We start from the raw sequence: 21266 nt of genomic DNA, 5'->3' as shown, positions 1-21266 counted from the left end.
CCAGCACTGAGCATGAGCAGCTCCATCCCATGATTTACCAAGAAATTTACAGCTCTGGCTCCTTTTTCCCACTTTGGAAACATCCAGGTGAGTCCCTAAATGTGAGGGGGTGGAGATGAAGGATGAGAGAACATTCCAGAGCTTTTCCAGGTGGAAATGTCCCTGCCTGGAGCAGGAAAACACCCACCCAGCACCGAGCATGAGCACCTCCATCCCGTGATTTATCAACAAATTTGCAGCTCTGGCTCCTTTTCTCCCATATTGGAAACATCCAGGTGAGTCCCTAAATGTGAAGGGGTGGAGATGAAGGATGAGAGAACATTCCAGAGCTTTTCCAGGTGGAAATGTCCCTGCCTGGAGCAGGCTGCAGCTCCTCAGGGTGAGAGAGGCCGTGCAGTCCTTACCCCAGACCCACACGTGCACCCACACACACACAGAGATTTTATGAAGCCATTCCATGCAAGGGTTTTATGTATGTGTATTTTTTTATTTTTTTATTTGGAAAACTTCAGAGTGCTGTTTTTTTCACACACAGTAAAGTTAGCTTTGCTGAGATTCATTAGTCCCCTTTCCCCCTGTGTGTAAATGGATCTCTCTCAGTTATGCAATGCAAGGGTACACAACCATGAAAAGTGCAGAGCCAGCCAAAAAAAGCATTGTTCTGAACTCGGACGTGTAAAATATTCATATTCAATAATAAAAAAATAATAATAATAAAAAAAACCACCCAGCCCTTAATAAAAAATTCACAGTGTAAAATATGCATTGTCCTCCCATCCCCAGGGCTGCAGCCCTTTCCAGCCCACCACACTCCTGGGCTTTTCACTGCCTTGTTGGGCTCGATTAATTCCAAACCAATTCACCCCAGACATGCCAGGATTAGGTGCCTGAATTGATTCTGCTTTCCCCATGGCTGCAGGAAGAGCTGCCAGCAGCTGGGGGTGCTCACAGCACCCAGGGGTGTGTGGCAGGGCTGGGCACCCAGCGCCACACTGGGCATGGCCACAGCCAGCAGAGCTCTCCCAGCAGGGTTTGCATCCCCTAATTACCTTAATGAGCACATTCCCAGGGGCTGAGCAGCTCCCCAGGGAGTGTTGGAACTCAGGGAATATCTCTCTGCCTGTCCTGAGAAGTCCTGACCCCCAGGAGAACACTGCTTTTAACCTTTCTCCAAAGCTTCCAAGATGAATTGGAATCTAGGAGTGTGTGAAATAGATAGTGGTGTGGTTCATCACAGGGTGAAAAACTTAGAGTTTTGGGGTTTTAGTATGGAGTAGATAGGAGACAAAATGAATTATTTTGGGCCCTGCCTGATCTCCTTCTTTTTCCTCATCTCCTCCATTTTCTGCAGTGTTGGTGGCACAGAGTGATGGGTTAGGGAGAGCCACAATGCAGGTGTTGTGTGAACAGACAAATAATTAGTTATTGGTAGAAAGGTAGAAGTAAAATACATTCTAAGAGTTAATTGGACAAAATTGTTTTAAAAGACCTTGAACCTGTGTGTCTGGTGACTTCTGGTGCCTTCTCTTTGTGTGCTAAACCTGAGATGTAGACAGCAGGCTGAACTTTTGATAAGAGAAAAAATGAACAACCTGAAGACCAAAAAACCCAAAACCCATTTGTCTCTCAACCCTGGCCCAGAACTTTTTAGGGATCTCCCTACCAGGGGATCCTCGGGGGGATTTCCACAGGGGATCACTTTGGGAACACCCTGAGGTGTCTCTGTCAGATTAGGCCTTTTCTGGCACCTCTAAATCAACATTTCTTATCTTAAAGTTTGCATACAGATACATACTGTATGAACTTTTAAAGAATTCTCTACAAATCCATTTCCCACCTGTCCCCATCCCTTTTGCCCTGCAGAATCTCCCATGGAGCTCTCACAGGGAAGAAGATATGAAATTATCCTGTTGGGATCATTTCATTCCTTGTTGGGATCATTTCATTCCTTGTTGGGATCAGTTCATTTCATTCCTTGTTGGGATCATTTCATTCCCTGTTGGGATCATTTCATTCCCCGTTGGGATCATTTCATTCCCTGTTGGGATCAGTTCATTTCATTCCCTTTTGGGATCATTTCATTCCTTGTTGGGATCATTTCATTCCCCGTTGGGATCATTTCATTCCCTGTTGGGATCAGTTCATTTCATTCCCTTTTGGGATCATTTCATTCCCTGTTGGGATCATTTCATTTCTTGTTGGGAGCATTTAATTTCATTTCATTCCCTTTTGGGATCATTTCATTCCTTATTGGGATCATTTTATTTCCTGTTGGGATAATTTCATTCCCTGTTAGGATAATTTCATTCCTTGTTGGGATCATTTCATTCCTTGTTGAGATCATTTAATTTCCCTGTTGGGATAATTTCATTCCATGTTGGGGTTGTTGTGGGGTCTGGGCAGGAGCTGGGCTTGGATCATTGATCCTGTGTGTCCCTCCCAGCTCAGCATGTCCTGCCTCTGTGATTCCATGCTTTAATTCTGATTTTTCTGCATCCCCCCCTCCTGCTGGAGCTGCCTCAGGGTGCGTGTCCCAGGGGTGACACAGGAGGACAGGACAGGACAGGACAGAGGAGGCTGAGCAGCCTCACCTGGGACTGGAATTATCCCCCAGGCCCTGCTCAACAGGTGCCCTGAGCTGCTTTAATGTCACTAAAAAACACCAGTGGGACCCAGGAGCCCAGCACTGCAGGGGAATATTAAAGTGTTATTATGAAAATTGCTTTAAAAAAATTAAAATAACTCAGGAACAGGAGGAAGGGCTCTGGCACTTCAATTATATGAAGATATATGGAAGAAAAGAATGAGAAACTCCAAAAAAACAATGCCTGAGATGTTTCTTTTATCTAAAGTGCAACCAGTTCAACATTTTACACAGAATGAGTCCCAAAGAGCATAAATCAGGGGATGGAAGAAATGTTTTAAAAAGGCCTCCAAATATAATTTCTTTACCTCCCACGTTCTCAGGCCAAATATTTTAAATGGAAAAGCATGTGGGACAAAGAGCATGGATATTATCAGTGTCCTTAAGGACATTCCCAGCAAGGTGATTTGTTCTGTGTCCCCAGCCTGATATTAATAAATAAGGAAAAGGAAGGAGAGGAAGAAAAATCAGAAGTTGGGAAAGCTGTGACCACAAGTGACAGAATGAAAATGATAAAAATATTATTTTTAATAATAATTAAATGTCGTGATGAGACAGCTGTTGGTCATAGCTGAGATTTTTGGTGGGAAAAATGAGCTGAAATTGTTCTTTCTCAGTTCTGTTGGGTCAGATTTGAGACACAGCACTGGGATGCCTTGAAGGGAAGTGGGAGGATGAAGGGAAGGGAACTGGGAGGGTGAAATGAAGGAAATTGGGAGGATAAAGGGAGGAGAACTGGAAGGATGAAGGGAAGGAATTAGGAGGATGAAGGGAAGGAAATTGTGAGGATGAAATGATGGGAAGTGGCAGGATGAAGGGAAGGAACTGGGAGGATAAAGGGAAGGAACCAGGGGAATGAAGGAAACTGGGAGGATGAAATGAAGGAACTGGGAAGGGAACTGGGAGGATGAAGAGAAGGGAACTGGGAAGATGAAGGGAAGGAACTGTAGAATGAAGGAAATTGGGAGGATGAAATGAAGACAACTGGGAGAATGAAATGCCCTCAGTGGCTTTGGGAACATCCCAGCCTCCCCAGCCCAGCTCAGCCCATCCATCCCCTGTCCCTCAGTGCTCCTGCAGCCTCTGGGAATTCCCTGCTTGCTTTTCCCAGGAATCCCTGCCTGAGAACAGAGAGAGGAGCTCGGTGGTGCTGGAAACATTTCTCCTGCTGGTTCCCCAGGCAGCTCAGACCAAGTGTGACCCTGCTGGTGTCAGAGCCTGCCCTAACCCAGGAGCCCCTGGAATGCAGAGGAGATGTGGAAAGGTTCAGCCCCTCGGATCCTTTGCTCCCCTGACAGATCCAAGTGGAAACACAGGCACTGCCAAAGCTGTTTCATTCCCAGATTCCTTTGGAAAGCAGCATTTTTCAGCACAGCACAGCAGGGGAGCTGTGCTGGTGGGCTGATGACACCTTCAGAAGGACTTCCAGCCAAAATAATATGGATTTCCTGGAAGCACATCCCCCCGGAGGAAGAGATCATGGATTTTGGAGGTATCCAAGACAACAGCCCAGATGCTGCTCCCAGCTCTGCTGCTGAAGTCACTGCCTTCAGTGGCTGATGCAGAGCTGTGGGGTTTCACTGCTGAGGTCATTGTTCCTTTAGGAGGGGAGGGATGGATCCCTGCATGTCCAGGATGCCTGGATAACCTCCAGCTTGCAGGCTCAGAATTTACATTTCCAGACCCATCACAGGCTTTCCAGGGCAACTCAACAACATCTGGGTTCATCTGACATCTATAACTAAACAAAAAACTTTAAACCCTGATTCAGATAAGAGAGAGAGACAGAATTCACCTGCACAGGAGCTGCTGAGCTTTTATCATCTCCTTTTACTGGAAATAAATCTTTTGGGGCTGGGTTCCTGATTGAATTCTCTTCTTTATGGAAGAAAATTAAATTTCTTTTAATTTTCTTCTTCAGTGGAATTGATGGTGCTGAAATGCTGCAGAAAAGATGAAATCCACTTTCAGAGTGAGATGATTTTTGTTATTAGAAGGTTGTGCCTGAAAGTTGGAAGATGTGAACAAACAAAAATATCACTGAGGACATTTAAAAGTGAAAATCTATGTGGTCAAAGATCCCAGCAGTGAACAGAATTAACTCAGCCCTAATTGCCCGTGCCAGACCCCCAAAATCTCCAGTCCCACCACCAGAATAATTTACCAGCACTTCCATCAGGCTGACCCTGCTCCAAAGGGTTTTAATCCCAGCTGATGTTTGATGTTCACCAGGAAGTGTCTGTGTCAGGAGCAGCTGAATGTGTGAGGTTGTTCCTTCAGAAGCCACAGAAGTGATTAAACCCAACAACAATCCATGAAATCACATCAGATTTTTCTTCTCCTCGCATGTCCCGAGGAATTCCCCAACTCCAGCCCCGTTCCAACTGGCACCATCCTGCACTTGAGCTCCAATATCAGTGGAGGCTGTGGTGGTTCCAATTTTTCTGCTGAGGGATTACATGAAATCCAAATCATTCTTTCCACGGGGGATTACAGAGCCACTCCGCTTTCAGACATCCCCTTCCAGGAGTGAGGAACTTTTTCCTGGGTGTCTGTCCCTTCCTTGGTTATTTATCCTATCTAGGCATAAATCCATTCCATTAATTTCATTCCTAATGATTCAATCCCTAAAGGAAGCTGAACAGCCCATTGTAAATGTAATCTTTGTAGTTTTGGCTGAATGCCCTTGGATTACTAATTCCACATAAATTACATGACTCAGTGTTCCCCTTTTCAGTGATTGAAATGCTTCTGCTGAGATAAAAACTCACCTGGAGGAGCTGTCAGCCGCTGCTGGACGTGGTTCACATCTGAGGGGTGAATTGCAGCTGATTAAAAAGAGTCTGGATCAAATGTCCATTCTCAAAAATTGGGATTTTCTGTTCCACTACCACAGTCTGCTTTGGGGATTTTTTTTGGCAGTGGGGTTTAGAGCAGGAAAATAGGAAATTAAGTGGAAAAATATGAAGACTACAGCAAACAAGAAAATCCTGGAAGGAACACACTCTGGAGATCCACCCTGGCCATTAATAACATGGAAAGATTTCATTAGAGGGAAGAGGAGAAGAAAGGAAGTGCAAGGGGGAGCATGGGATAAAAAATCCTGCATTAAACCCCACGCTTCTGGTTATAAATCTTGGAATCAAAAATTCACAAAATCATTTAAAGCTGGAAAAGCTTTCCAAGACCACCAAGTCCAGCCTTTGGCCAGTCCCCAGCCCAGAGCTCTGAGTGCCACCTCCGGGAATTCCTGGGACACTTCCAGGGATGGGGACCCCAAACCTCCCTGGGCAACCCCAAACCCTGCCTGAGCACCCTTTCCATGAGGAAATTCCTCCTGGAGATGGCCTTGGGGTCTGAAAGTGCTGCAGGAGTTGGATTGTGGGGCTGAAGGTGCTCAGGGGAGATGCTCCAAACCCAAACCAGGACAGGAGCAGCTCCCCTGCACCATGCCCTGGAAATAAAGCAAATTAAATTTGTTAAGGATGCCGTGGTCACCTAAAAATGAATTTTTTCTGGTGGAAAAACCCCTTCTGCCCTCTGCTGAGGAGCACCTTGCAGGGGGAGCAGCCCCTCAGAGTAAGGAGCTTTGTTTAAGAGAGCTTCATCTTCAATTCTTCTCCTCTTCTGCTCCTTCCCAGCCCACAGCTCCCCACGGCCACTCAGACCCCCCAAAACACCCTTGACCAGGGGTCACCCACCCTGATGACTTAGGGGTTTCGTTTTTATATTTTTTATCTATTTATAATCCTATAAATCCTATATAATCCTATAATTTTTATCTATTTATAGTTCTTTAGTGTAGAACTCTAAACTCCATGGACAGTGGGAGCTGCTGCTTTCTCCTTTGGGGCAGACACAACAATTCCTCTCCAGGCCTGGCAATCAAGGACACCTCACTGCCTCAGGACCCAAAAAAGTTCAACAAAAATTAGGAGCAAACTTGGGGTAAATGCCTTCATTACCTGAAGCTGTAATTGGCAGATTAATCCCCAATATGCAAATGGACCAAACTCATAAAAATATAAAAACCTGTGGTTTGTTTTGGGTGTAGCCCTGGGGGGTTTTGTCAGCCCTAAATGTACCTGAAGGCCCTTCAATAAACATAATAAATACACTTTTTATTCTTTTTAATTTGTCTGGCCTCTGTTTTTAGGTAGCCCCAAAAGGCATCAGCCAAGGCCCAGGTGAGCCCCCAGCACAGCAATTTAAAACCCCTGGGGTTTTTTGCCAAAAGTTTTTGCACCATTATGTCACATCCTATATATCAGAATTTGCTGGGAAAGGCTTGGTTTTGTTGTTTTGGTTATTTTTTTTTTAAATTTCTTTTCAGTGTTCCTGCTCTCTCCTGGAAATAGAAACCCCAGCAGGTCGAATGACCTGAGGGTTTATTTATTTCCAGGGTAGGTAGGAGGAAGTTCAGCCTTTGTGCTCACACAACACTCTGAGCATTGGAAACATAATGAGCATTAATGAGTATGAAATAGAGACCCTTTGGGATCCGTGACTGCTAACTCAGCTGTCCCACAGACCCCAAAGCTGCCACAAATCCCTTTCCCAAGTCACCACGAGCACACAGAGGGGAGGAGGAGCTGTGATTTGAGTGAGCCAGGATGAGTTTTTGGGATCATTGGCAGCTCAGCTAAAATCCATTTATTGTCTGTCTCAGTGTCAATCCATTATTGTCTTTAGTCTCAGTGAGCTGCTTCAACACGTGGGGGGTTTGTTTCTCTGTCATGGAATAAATCTGAATTTCTCAGGACACACAGCAGAGACCTCTCCAGTCAGTCAGTGACTTGGAGAATCATTGGAATGATTTGGGTGGAAAAGGAGATTAAAGACCCTCTCATTCCACCCCCCTGCCATGGGCAGGGACAGCTTCCACTATCCCAGGCTGCTGCAAGCCCTGTCCTGGGATGGGGAATCTCCAGGGTCTGACTTAGTTTCACTCAGTTACCATCATAGAGATTTATTCTCCACGGGGAATAACCTCATTAGTCCACTTAAATAAGAAAGGAAGAAGGAAGAAGAAGGAAGAAGGAGGAGGAAGAAGAAGGAGGGAGGATGAAGGAAAAAGAAGGAGCTCAGGACAACACCCTGTGCCTTCCATCTTGTTCCCATCTACAACAAAATTTTACAAATACTAAAACCTATAAATATGGGCTACTAAAAATACTAAAACCTATAAATCCCAAAACCTAACTTTCTCACCCAAGTGACACACTACACTACTCTCTATAATCTATTTCACACTTTTGAAGACTGTAGTCTACCTGAAGTCCTGGAAGCTTTCTCCATGGGTGAGGGTCAAAGTGCTTTTCTGGGGGTGAGGACCCCTCAGAGCAGACAGAGAAATATTCCCAGTGCCCAGGGTTCCCACAACAGAAAAGCTGAATAATTTCAAATTGTGTGTGCAACAAAATTTGGAATTCCAAACAAATTGGAAATTCCAAACCAAACTGGAAATTCCAAATCAAATTTGGAATTTCTGCTTGGTGGCCACAGGCACCAACCTGGGAGCTTTGGATGGTGCTGGAGGGGAAATGGCACCTGAGCCAAGGTCCTGGGGAAGAGAGTGGAGAAAATCTGGGTGAGAACCATCAGAAATTGTCCTTTTTGGAGATCCCAGCCATGTTTGAGCTGCAATTCATCTGCTTCTGCTAAAGAAACACACAGCTGCTCTCTGCCTGCATTTATTGTTTAATTCATTCATGCTGCTTGCTGGAAACACCATCCTTAAAGTCCTTCTGGGGCAGAGTTTGCTTTAAAGAAAACTCTCCATGGAAAAGGCTTTCCTTTAAATTTAGTACAAAAGAAAAGCCCAACCAGTTTTATTTATAGATCAGGGCATGAGAGATTTTCAGTGTTCAAGCCAGTGCTCTATCTCTGTTTCTCCCATAAAAACATGTTTAGCATTTTTCTCATCCTACCAGAATAAAATTATTTTATTGAGATTTTTTTTCCCCCTTGCTAAAATGCAGCCGCTTGAATGAGTGACAAAAAAATACTGGATTTATCCACTGGATAATTTAGTGAGTTGTGATTCTGTTCTTGGGTGACATGAGCTGGGTTTTGGTTATTCTTTAATAGATCATCTCTTACTTCTGTGGCTTTGGGACAGTTTATAAACCTAAGGTTGTATTTCCCAGAGATCTGTACCAGATGTATGATAAATTTGGGAGTTTTATTATATTTATTTTTCTATTTTTTATTATTTTTTATTTTATTTTATTTTTATTCTATATTTTATTACTGTAGAAGCATCCAGAATTTCCTTGTGGAATGTCTGCTTGGAGGAGCAGTGAGAAAATGGCTGAATGGAGAAATGGCCAGAACTGTGGCCTTTCCAACAACCTGAGTGATAAAATGAACAATTTCATATTGTGTTTAATGTGTAAATTTCAGTTTGTGTTTAATGGGAGGGGAAATGTTAATTGGTTTTTTTTTGGTGAATGGCAATGCTGCAAACACAACTTGATTTCTATTTATTCATAGTAAAATGCAGAATTTGGGGTGTTTTTCTTTGAAGTGATGGTTTTCCCTTTCCTGGTGGAGGTGGGTGGTGATAACCAGCTCCATCTGTAAAAAATTCAAGGGTGGGGTGGTTATTGAGCAGAATCCTGACCTGCTTTGCTGCCACAGAGCTCAGTGTCACCTCAAAAAGTGCTGCAACCCTTAACTGGTTAAAAAAAAAAAAAAAAACAACACTGGGGGCAATGGCAGCTTGTCCCCTTGCTGAAAATTTGAAATTTTTCCATTTTATTGTTTCCCAGTTATTCTTTAACCCTTGCTGTGCCCTGCCAGCCCACTTTTAGTGACTGACACACTTCAGAATCAAAAGTTTCACTGCCTGGATGGTTCATTCTGCTGAGCTTTGTGACAAAATCCCTGATTATGACTCAGCTTCCCTTCCAAATGTCTTTGTGATCAGTAATGGAGTCACATTCTGGGTTACTTGAGAGAGGAGTTAAAGGTTTTAGTGGTAATTTCATAGAAAATATGTTTTCCATAGGAAGCAATGCTGCCCCTTAGAATGCACCTGAGCACCTGGAAATGTCCAGGGTGAGGTTGGACAAGGTTTGGAGCAACCTGGGATGGTGGAAGGTTCCCTGCCCATGGCAGGGCAGCATGAGCTGGGATTTAAGGTCCCTTCCAGCCCAAACCAGTCTGGGGTTCTGTGAACGAGCAGGTGCTGAATCTTATTTGAGCCATTCACTGAGGAATCCTTGGATTTATGGGATGAGAGCTCAGAGGCTGCTGTGGGAGAGCTGGGCAGGAAAAGGGGTGGGAATGGGGAGCGTGGGGGTCACTGAGGCCACCCCTGGGACAGGGTGACAGCAGTGACAGCAATGCTGAGGGTGTGACAGCCGCAGGGGCTCCAGGTCAGACAGGGAAGTTCCCTGGACGTATTGAAGTCATCGTGTGGATGATCTCACTCCATTATGTGTCACAGAGCTTCTCAGTTCACTCTATTTCACTTTATAATTCGGAGAAATGAAACCATTTCCCCATCTCGGCCCTACCAAGGGAGCAAAGCCACAGCTGAGTGGCAGTGAAGGAACTCCTGATGTGTGTCAGGGCACTGGAAGGAGCCAAGTGAGAACAGGAGGAGCCTGGAGGTGAGGTTGTGTGGCAGGGATGTGCCTGCCTGGCCTCTCCCTGCTGTTTTAGGGGGGTTTGTTCTGCGAGCAGGAGCTCTGCCCAAGCATCCTGCACAGCTTTGTTGGTGCAGAGAGGATAAAAGCCACCTGCTTACACCTGTAATGTGTTTTACTCCTGTGTTCTTTCATCAGGGAGGCTGCTTTTCCAGCAGCAGAATGGGAAACTTGGGCATTTAAATGAATTAAACAGGATTTTAATGGGAAAGCCTAATAAAACAAGTTGTCCTTATCAAATTGCCTTTGAGTTTGCAGCTTGCTGTGCTGCTTTTTTATAAATCACTTCATCCTTTACTCAGAAGCTTTATTTCCTTCTTGGAAATGACAAATTCCAGTGTGGAATCCCAGACTGGTTTGGGTTGGAAGGGTCCTTAAAGCTCATCCCATTCCATGAGCAGGGCAGGGACACCTTCCACCACCCCAGGGTGCTCAGAGCTCCATCCAGCCTGGCCTTGGGCACTGCCAGGGATGGAGAATCCCCAACCTGAGCCAGAATCATCCATCTGCTGGGGTACCTGTTGCTGATTCCCCGACCCCAGGGGCTCCCCTTTTAGGGGAGATCCTCCTGGAGCAGTTCTGTGTCAGAAAAGAGAGACCCACTGGACTTTTTCGGTCTTCAGGTTTTTGTTTATTATTATTTTATATAAAGTTTTGCACGCTGTCCACACCAGGCTCAGCACGCTGGAAAAGCACCACAGAAATGGCCAACAATCTCTTGTTACAAGGTGTTTTAAGGCTAAACTATCCAATTAAGAACCAACACCTAGATTATTTCCCCTTTTAACCCAATAACTGATCCCAAAGAGCTGCAATGTAGATTTTTTCCACACAATTGCAAGATGCCACCCAAACCCATGAAGAAGGAGGAAGAAGAAGCATGAAGAAGAAACCCAGGACAACACCCTGTGCCCTCCCATCCACAACACACTAAAAATCCCAAACCCTAAATTCCTCACCTAAGTGACACACTTACACCACACTCTATAACCAATTTCACACTTTTGTGGATTCCAGTCTATCTTGAAGTCAAGGAAACTTTCTCCATGAAGGAGGGACAAAGTCAGTGCTGCCCAGGGGGTCAGGGCACCCCAGAGCAGACAGAGAAATATTCCCAGTGCCCTGGGTTTCCACATTCACCCAGACTTTTGTTTGACCCAGGTGGCAGTGCAATATTTTATTTTAGTGCCAGTTGTAAAAGCCTTTCTCTCCCACAGGCTGCAAAGCAGCATTTCCAGGTTTTCTGACACAAGGAATAGTGAGAGTGTCTGGTGCTTTCCCAACTGGGCCATTCCTTCCCCAAAATTCTGCTCTTTGCTGTGTTTTAGCACAGATCTTCCCAGGAATAAGCCAGTGGAACATGAGTCACTGCAGGAACCAGGGCCTGGGCGAGGTGGGCTCCTGGCTTATAAATGGCACAATTGTAGATACAGGAGTGCAAGGGCTGCTCTGCTTGGAAAGCTGGCTGGAAAATAGCACTCATGAGGTAGGCAGGCATTTATATCCACAGGAACCATTGGCCAGTTTGTATATATTTGCATTTCATTTTCTAACCACACTTTTGGACCTTGCTTTTTAACTATTCATTGATGAGCTTATCACAGGCTGCGCCTCACAACAAAATTCTGGCGTCCCTCTGAGGCTGCCACAAGCCCTCATTTGGAGAATTTCTGGGCTAAAAAGCCACCAGCAAGGTGGAAAAGCCTGATGAGCTCCCTGTTCGATGTTTGAAGTGCTATTTTTGTGTTAATGAAGAATGGGGGAGGGTCTGTGTGAAACTTGGGGTGTCTGAATGCAAAGGGCAGAATTCTGACAGTGTTTGTCCATTGCTGTTTCAACCCAAATCTCTGAAAGGAACGAGTAGTTTGTTCTTCCACCTGTAAAAGAGCCCACAATAAATGTGCATTTGTGAGTGGAGAAAGGTTTCTCTCTCAATTCATCCTTCTGGGTGAGCAGAGTCCCCTGCCCTGGGAGAAGGGAGTGGGGAGGAAACTTTTGCAGAAGTTTTCACCTCCTCCCTGCAAATAAAACCAAAACCTTGCACGGCTCAACACCAAAATTGTGGGGAGAGGAGAAAGAGGGTTTAGGAGCCAGAACAGAGGAGTGGATCCCTGTGATGGGGAAATTTTGTCTTTCCCCTTCCTTGAGCCCTGAGCTGTCCTGTCCTGCCACGGATGGTGTGTGTGTGTGTTTGTGTGTGTGTGAGAGAGGCTTTTCGGCTCAGCAGTTATCTGCAGCTGATGTGACACCGCGGGGAGAATACATTTCCCAAACCATCCTTTGCCGGGGATTAAAAGCCGTTTTTAAAAGAATTCCCACCTCGTTCTGAGCCGTAACCACACTGGAGAGGTCCTTAGTGGGACAGCAGCGCACGGAGGGGGGACACGAGGTGATGCCGAGGCATTTCTGGTGTAATTCTCTCAGCCCGGCCAGCTCTGCCCAAGGAATGAAGTTGACTCATTCTTCCTGGATGCGATCCACCTCTCATGGAAATCGATGGAATTCTTTCTGCTGCCTTTTTAACACATGTTCTTACAGTTACTTTCTCCTCGTTTGTAAATCTACATGAACTCTTGCTTCCCTGCGGTTAAAAATATTATTTTTTCGCTAGTGATGGACCAGTCACTCCGAGAGTCCCGTAAATACTTTCCCATCTCTGGTTATGATCTGCAGAGCCGAGCACAGGAGCTCTTTGTGCTCTCTGCGCTTACACCATTTCATTGATTCCGCCTTTAAGGTCAGCGGGGAGAGCCGGGGGGGCAGGGGGGTCCCCCAGCATCGGGGGGTCCCGGGGGGCCGGGCCGGTCCCGCAGCCCGGGGAGCGAGGGATGACGGCGACATCACCTCACACCCCATCAGGTTTTTTTTTTGCCTTCCCCCCCGGCCCGTGAGTTATGCTCTGAACTGCCTTTTTAAAGATTTTTTTTTTTTTTTAAGGAGCTGCTTTGTATTAAATGAATAAAATATGTTCGTGTCCCGTCGGGTCCCTGTTCGCTTCCATTCCGCCCCTTTATAAAAAGGAGTTAATCAGGAATGAGTTGCCACTGGCTTTTTGCAGTTTATCGCATTCCCCAAAGGAGTTTTACATCCTCAGCCCATTGGATCATCATCTTTTAATCCTAAAAAAAATACCTCTGCCTGTGTATGGGGTGTTTGAACGCTGAGATCCCGGCGCCTTGTAAACAGTTTTGGGTTTTTTTCCCCCAAACCCAGTACGAATTTAGGTTTGCGTTTATTTTCTGCTCTCACAGATGCTTCTGGTATCAAAATCTCGCCGCTTTAATTTGTTCAGCTGTAGAAGAACAGCGTCTGTGCAGCCCCGAGAATGTTTTCAGGTGTTCTGGGAAGAGATAAATGTTTCCGATTTTAGAACGCTGTTAGTGTTTAAAGAAAAAGGAACATTCGGAGAAGTGTTTGAGTCTTTCTCCTGTTTGTTGGGGGGGGGGAAAAATGTTCTTAATTATGACTTGCGGGGTTGGGGGGGGTGCTTGGAAAGCTCCTCCAGAAAAGTAATTCTAAACAGTAAAGAAGGGGGAGAAATAAAGGAGGGAAAATGCTCTATGATGTTTTATTTTAATAATCCTTTGCAGGCATGTGAGCCGCGGTCTGAGGGAGAAAAAAAAAATAAAGAAGTTTCAGGAAAAAGGCACGAACAATACCGCCTTTAAACCCAAATCTGCAAACTTCTGAGAATATGCCCTCGTATTGAATACACCGGATTTCTCTCCCGAGCGAAGGGGAAGGTTTTGTTCGTTTGGACAGTCTTTGAATACTGTTCTAAAACTTCTTTCAAGTGGGAACTGAAGAGAGAAATGTTAAGTTCTGGGAGGAGACAATAAGTTAGCATCTTTGAGCGGGGTCCCTTGCATGCAAATCAGCCTTTTGGCAATTTGGGGAAGTTTAATTGGAAGGTGGAAGCGTGCAAAGATAAGAAAGCGGCATCGGTAGGAGCTCGCTGGGGGTCCGGGGGGACCCCGGCCCCGCTCCTCACCTTGCCCGGAGACCCCGGCCCGCCCCGTCGGGCATCGCCCCTCTCCCCCGTCTCCCCGAGGTGTCTCGGAAATCAATCCCTGCCTCTGAAGTTTCTATAATTTTCACCTCATGAATTTTTTGTCGCCCCTTTTCCCCCCACCTCTCCCCGCCCCCGGGGTTCTGGGTCAGGCCGCGGTTCTTTGGCTGCTCGCAGCCCCTCCTTGGGCTCGCTGCTCGGGCTCCTCATTTCCCACCGCCGGAAAAGGTCTTGAACTCAATTAATAGCTAATAATTATCCAGCCAGCCCCGCCGCAGCCGTTTTTAGCCGGGGGAGCCCAAGTGAATCAGGCGCGGACCCCGCGGGGACTCGGGGAGGCCTCCTTGGTGTCCCCTTGGGGACTTCGGCTGCTTTTTGGGGGCTGAGCCGCAGTCCCGCGCACCCAGGGGCAGCAGAAGGAGGGGACAGTGAGGGGACACCTCCCGAGGGCTCCATCGGGGTCCCCAGGGGATGGGGACACCGCCAGAGCGGGCGCAGCTCCGCGGGGACGAGCGCAGGAAGCTCCGAATTGGGGCAGGGCAGCAAATGGAGATTTGGGGTGCAGCCCTTGCCACCTCTACAATATTTAATTAACGCGAATCCCGCCCTGGCCGGAGCCCTGCGGGGTTGCGGGCCTGGCTCGGGGCTGCCGGGAGGAGCAGGGGGTGCCCCGGGCAGGGGAACCCCAAAAACCGGGAGGGGAACGCGCCCCGAGCCAGCCAGCGGCTGCATCTCCCTGCGAGCCCTAAATCTCCCTAAATCTCCTTAAATCGGGGGCAGTTCGGGCACTTCCGAGGGAAAAGGCGACTCAGGTCGTTGTGGTGGCTTCAGAATTGGGCGTTTGGGCTGAAAAATGCTCGATCGAAAATTGCCCCAGCGGTACCTGTTTGCCAGGGGCACTTGCCGCAGGGGAGAAGCTCCCAAAAATCCCCCGGGAGGAGGAGAGAGCTCAGCCCTGAGAGACCGCGGGCTTGGGCTCTTTCCATAACAAAACTCTTCTGAATTACAGTGCACATCGTTCCTATTTTGCTTTCATTTGGCAAGCAATCTCCGGGCAAAAATATTTTGATCAAACGTCGAAAAAAATTGCTATAACTCCTTAATTTCCCTTCATTCCCAGAGACCGTCACGATTAAAATTGTGTTTACATCCCCAAAACTGTCTGTTCATGGGAGACAACACTGCTCGATGTCTGACGATTGTAATTATAATCATGTTCAAGTTAGATATTCAAATGTAAATTGTGCTTTTCTTTTTCTTTTTTTTTTTTACGACTTATTTTAGGACGTGAATTTTTACCTTCGCCGGGACCAGCAAGGCGCAGCCTGGCGCGGTGGAGTGTAACGAATTCGGAGGAATTCTTAGAGCTGAACACGTTTTTTGAAAAATCTGAAATGGCAATTGACACGGTGTTTTTTCAAGGCCAGAGGAGCCAGTGTTTTCTTCTAGAAATAAGAAAAAAAAAAATTAGACTGATCACCTCATTTTGATGCACAGACGGGTTTCAGTGCAGCTGGAATATCAGGGAAGAGGTGCAGGACAGAGGATGCAGGCACAGGTTATGCTGCAGTATTAATCTTCCCCTCTGTGTTTCATCGCTAAGGGGACCAGCAAGTGACTTAATTTCATTTTTTTTTTTTTCAATGTACAAAACGCATCCATTTCTCCCTTTCTCACTGGCGCTTGTTCCGCCGCTTCTCAAAGCTTTTCGGGTAAAAAAAAAATAAATTAATTTAAACCAATGAGAGTGTAAATAGGTCACTTCAGGAAAGGCTCTGGCGGGTGGAGGATGTGACACCCGCACCGAGCTCCATCACCCTGAGCAGCTCTGAGCCCCCCGAGCGGCTCCGGGTGGCCCCGACCCCGGGGGGAGGACCCGGGCCGGTGTCTCGCCACCCCCTCAGAGCGGGGAGGGGGCGCAGCCACCTTTGCAGAGTTTGATTTTTATTATTTTTATGGTTTTTCTCCTCTCCCCGGCCGCCAGCACAGCCGCTGCTGGGAAGGCGAACTGTCGGGGATGCTCGGAGGGGGCTCCCCCCGGGCCCCCCGTTATCCCCGCAGCCCCGGGGCTCCCGGCTGTCCTTAACCGCCCCCTTGTGCCGGCTGCTCGCAGGGACCGCGCCTCGGGAGGTGTCGGAATTCCTGGGCAGGAGGGATGCGAGGAGCGCTGCTCCGTGGCGTGGGTGCGAGGCAGCGCCTCGTCATCCCGTGGGTGCGCTCCCGCCGCTAATTAGCGGCAGATTAGCGGGGAAAATCCCCAGGGAAGCGTGTGACATTCTCAGCGGCTGATCTGCGACCCCGCGGAGCGCAGCCCCGTCCTGTGCCGCCGGGTTCTTGCGTAGTTTAAAATATTAATTCCCGGTTTAATCCCGTGCGCAGAAACAAGGAGGGATTGATGCGAAAATCCTCGGCAAGGGGCGTGCGGCAGCGCCCGGACAAGCTGGACGGGCTCAACCATTTTAATCTTCTTTACCGCTTGAAAATATTTGTGCAAAACAGCTCGCCAAGCGCCTCTCCCCTCTCCCGTGCCCCCCGTGGGTGCCCACCCGAGCCCGGGGCTCCCGGGAGGGCCCCGCGGGGAGCAGAGCCGGGCGCTTCCCACACGGCGCTTCACCTGGAGCGTGTTTCCCAATCCCACCTGGGAGCACATGGCTTGTGCTGGAGATGCCGAGGAACCCACCCGTAAATCCCTGCCACTCCAGCGCCCCCTCCCCAGAGCTGCGGGGACCCCCCCGCCCGCCCCACGCCGTGCTGAAATCTCCGCTAGCGGGGCGAGGGTGGAGGAGCAAAGAGGGGCCAGGGCGGAGGGGATCAACCCCGAGCAGGCTCATTTTGGGACCCCCCTGCTCCCCTGTGCCCCCAGACCCCCCAGACGCGGCCATGCGGGTCCCTGTCCCCTGGCACGCAGAGGGGCTTGGCTGCTTCTTCCCCTGCAGGAGGTGGTTATTAATTCTCGCTGGAGTGGTTTTCCCCTTCAGCCATCCCCAGGGTGCCCGTGGGCACAGTTCCTGGGCGAGTGGCGGTGCACGGAGTGGCTCCAGGCCGGGCAGGGCCCCGGCTCCTTGGCAGCCACCCGGCTTGACCCGGCAGCGCCCAGAAGCTTCCTGGCGCTTCTCCCTTCCTCCACGGGCATTCATTTGCCCTTCCCCGTGGAAGCGACACGCACGCAGACAGGTGCAGGCTGGAAAAGCCCGGTGGCCACCGCGGGATGCTCGCCTGCCGGGACACGGGGGGGCTCCGGGGATCCCGGGGGGCTGCGAGGCTCTCCCTGCCCGGCCGCACACCACGCTTTGCGGGGCTTTTGAGCCCCAGGAGCCCTTTCCTTCCACGGGGGCTCAGAGCCGGGATGCAGCGAGGCCCCGTGGAACCCCGGTGGGAGCAGGAGCGCTGTCCCCGGAGCTCCCGGGCCGTGCCCTCGCCAGCAGCCCCGAGCTGCTGGGGCTTGCAGCGAGCGGGGCAAACGGGGCCCGTTCCGGGGCTGCAACCGCCCGGCCGTGCCCGCTGCGGGGGGGGAATCCCACTCGTGTCGGGGATGGCAGCGTGTCCTGCCCCACACGCACCGCAGCCCACGGCCAGCACACCCCGGCTCCGGCCCTTCCAAATTCGTTCTCTCTTTTTTTTTCCCCCACATTTTCACCCTGTTATATATGTTTTTATTTTAGGGGGGGTTTTATCTCCTTTTTCCCCCTTTCCTGGGCCGGCAAAGCGCCGCAGCCCGGCCTTGCCGCCCCGCTCCGTGCCCGCCGGCGGCTGCGGGAGCCCCGCTCCCCTCTCCAGCCCGGCCGCCGCCGCCTCGGCCCGGCAGGAACGCGGCCGGAGCCGGGGAAGCGACACGGGCAGACCCGGGGTGCCGGGGACAACCGGGGCAGCCCAGACACGGCGGCTTTCGATCTCTTCTCGGTGGCTTCGTTTGCAGAAGCATCCCCCAAACCGTGGTACCCCCAGAGCCACCCCAACCGCGCACCCCCGAAAGCGCCTCTCCCCAAAAATCCCCGAGCGGCTCCGCTGGAGCGGGGCTGTGCCCCGCAGGAGCCGATTCCTGGGGGAGTCTGGGTGATGGGGATGCGGGGGGTTTTGGCCAGAAAACAAAAGCCGGGGTTGTGCGGGGCTGGGGCTGCGGGGGGCACGGCCGCGGTGCCCGCCCGGTGCTCCGAGCCCTCCGTGACCTTCGTTCCCCGCCTCGGCCACGGGGACGCGGCGCCCGGGGCATCCTCCCCCGGCCAGCCGCGGCTCTCCCGGCTCTACCCGGTCTTCTGCCAGAAGACCGCTTCAATAACAGCGAGAAATAACCTGGGACGACGTTTTCAAACTGAAACCCGCCCGTCCCGGGAGCGGCTCGGTGGGGGACGCGGGGACAGCGAGAGTCCGGGATGGCTGGAAGAAATATTTCAATGAGTTGGAAACACTCGAGCTCCTGTTTCACCGGTGAGGCTGGGAAGAGCTTGTTTTTCCAACCTCGGGGTGCCCGGCGCGCCGTGGAACGGCGTCCTCGAGGCAGGAATTCACAGGCACCGCTTCGGCATTTTAGGCGACACGTGGCTCCGAGTTCCCTTCAAACGGATTTATTTTATTTGGCCTCCTGCTCCCCCACCCTTCCCTCGGTAGCATCTGAAAGGCCTCTGCTCCCATTTGCAATTAAAGAGTTTATTGAGGAGGGGAAAACCGGTAATTAGCAGGAATATTCCCCCCCTCCCCAGTTCCACCTGCAGGGCAGGAGTGCAGCTGGCGGAATGGCTTCCAGCAGGGACCTGACGCACCCACACAAGTTTTGCTTTGTTTTTTTTGGGGTTTTTTTGCGGTGCCCTTCGGTGCGAGGGCTCCCCGGGATGGGTCCGCACCTCCAGCGCGGAGCGCCGCGCTGCCCTCACCCCATTATTTTATGGAATGTTTAAGACGACGCGCGTTTTCTCCCTCTCTCCATATTAATCTCATTAAATCCTACCTTTCAACCTTCTTCCGTGACCATCTGACCTGGCCACTTGAATTAAAATAGTGCTTTCTCCGCAGTCAAAGCCAGCACATCAATCACCGGCTATTTACACTTCGCTCCTCTCTTCAAAGCTCCTCTGCCCCAGCGCTCGCTACCTCCGCTCGGGGAGGGGGCGGCCAGGTCCTGGGGGGCTCCGGGGGTGTCTGTCCTTCCTCTCCCCCCTTTCCTCGGGTGGCTGGCGGCTTCCCCCGTCCCTGGGGAGCGCTGCCCCAGCGCGCTGCCTTCCACCTGAAAGGCAGAGCGGAGCGGCCGCCCTCCCTGCCCGACCCCTCCCGGCTGCCCGCGGGGTGCGGGGCCCGGGGCCCTCCCGGCGCGACAAACCGAGGGTGAAACCCCCGCCAACAGCGACAAAACCGAGCCGGGGATGGAGGAGAGAAGCTGCAGAAACGCTGGAAAAAAAATTCTGGTAGAAACACGAGAAATACCGACAAAACACGACAGCGCAAGTTCTCTTATTTTAAAAGTTATTATTTTTCAAGTTAGGCAACCCACCCCCTGAGCCAAAATGGGAGAGGAAGGCAAAAGGAAAAAAAAAGGGAAAAAAAAATAAGGAAGAAAATAAAGACAGACACTGGTTGAAAAGTTACGTAAATAAACATTTTTCAGATTAAAAACAAAAGCATGTCCAAACTAGGAACGTTTACAAGATGACAACTACTAACAAACTTTCTCTACAGCATTGCTATTTAGCAGTAACAATAATAATAGAATAATAATAATCACCTCTTTATAGGATGGCACCTTGATCCTTAAATATTGTCCAGTGTGTAAGGTCAGTGTGCGGAGGGTTAGGAGCGGAGAGGGCTGATTTTTCTTAAAGGGGCAGATCAGGAGAAGGCTCTGATGGTGCCGGCAGAGAGGAGGGGGCAGAGATAAGTGGTCTGAGGAAGAGGATAGGACAAAAAAAAAAAAAAAAAAAAAAAAAAAAAGGGAGAGAGGAAAAAAAAAAAAAAGACCAAACCAGCCCGATGATGATGAATACATTGGAAAGTTTTTTTGGCCCTGGTGAGGGTGTCAGATTGAATGCTCTGTGCGCATGTGCGAAGGTGTCCAAACTGACAATGCTGGGGAGATGAAGATAGTGTGTAGCTGCTTCTGGGCTCAAGGAGGAGGAGAGGAATCCACACGCCGACACGATGAGATCCAAGGCGAGGGCGAGAAAACTGCCCAAAAGTAGGTCCTTTCTCTCCCTTCTTCCGCGTACCGGCGGCGGGGCCGGGGGCACGGAGCCGGGCCGGGGGCTGCGCGGGGCTGAGCCCCTCTCGCCCTCCCCGCGGCGGCCGCAGCCCCGCCGCCCGCCCGCCCCTGGGCGCGGGTCCCCCCGCGCTGCCCCGCGCCGCTCCGCGCTGCCCCGCGCCGCTCCGCGCTACAGCGGGCGCGGCGGGCGGGCGGTGCGCGGGGCCGGGGGAGAAAAGCGAAAGTTAGCTGGAAGTTGACGAAAGGGGATAGCGAGGAACTTTTTTTTTTTTTTTTTTTTTTTTTTTTTTTTTTTTTTTATTGAGTCGTTCCAAGTCTTGTGAAATAATATTCCCGGCTCCTGAAATAGTGGGCGCTAGAGGTCTGCGTTTGGCATCTGCCGGCGGGAGCCGAGAGACGGAGCGCTGGAGAGAGGGGGGAGAGAGAGACAGGCAGAGGGAGGGGGGGGAGTGGGAGAAACCCTTCTGGTCTCGGGAACAATTATCGAGGAGAGGGAAGGAAGAGAATTTGTAGCAAAAAATGGATCCGCTCTCAGTGAGGGGCTTTGGAGTCGCAGGTCCAGAGGGAAGATCCTGAAGGCAGCTCGGGTGTCCCAGCTGGGGGTTAAGAAGGTCTGGGGGAGGGGAGTGTGGGGGAGTGTCTTTAATTTTTAATTTTTTAAAATTTACTTGGGGGTGGAATTGCAGCTCCTAAGTCTCGCGCAGCTTTTGCCCTCCGTCTTCCAGCGGACCCTCTCCCGTTCGTTCTTTCTTTCGAGTCGTTTTTAGCCTG

The 21266-nt window shown here is 49.9% G+C and overlaps 1 protein-coding gene and 1 long non-coding RNA gene across 5 annotated transcripts in view; one reads left to right on the top strand and one right to left on the bottom strand.

Moving 5' to 3' along the window:
* Positions 1–10907: 10907 nt before the first annotated feature.
* On the bottom strand, positions 10908–16985 carry LOC135284997 (uncharacterized). The gene is made up of 3 exons (XR_010350040.1): positions 15789–16985; positions 15608–15697; positions 10908–13639 (listed from the first exon to the last, which is right to left on the bottom strand). It is a non-coding gene; the product is annotated as an uncharacterized LOC135284997 (long non-coding RNA).
* Positions 16986–20243: 3258 nt separating this feature from the next.
* The window catches only part of PRDM16 (PR/SET domain 16), a 299007-nt gene continuing 297984 nt past the window's right edge, over positions 20244–21266 (top strand). For all 4 annotated transcript variants that reach the window (XM_064396885.1, XM_064396883.1, XM_064396884.1 and 1 more), the window contains exon 1: positions 20244–20471. Coding sequence is in view for 3 of the 4 variants with exons in the window: in XM_064396883.1 (XP_064252953.1) it covers positions 20435–20471 (37 nt within the window). In the remaining variant the exon portion in view is untranslated. The remainder of the gene's footprint in view (positions 20472–21266) is intronic.

This window comes from Passer domesticus, chromosome 22, assembly GCF_036417665.1.
Source record: "Passer domesticus isolate bPasDom1 chromosome 22, bPasDom1.hap1, whole genome shotgun sequence".
NCBI classification, from domain to species: domain Eukaryota; kingdom Metazoa; phylum Chordata; class Aves; order Passeriformes; family Passeridae; genus Passer; species Passer domesticus.
The sequence above is the reverse complement of the archived record's forward strand: the minus strand, read 5'-3'. Positions and strand labels throughout refer to the sequence as shown.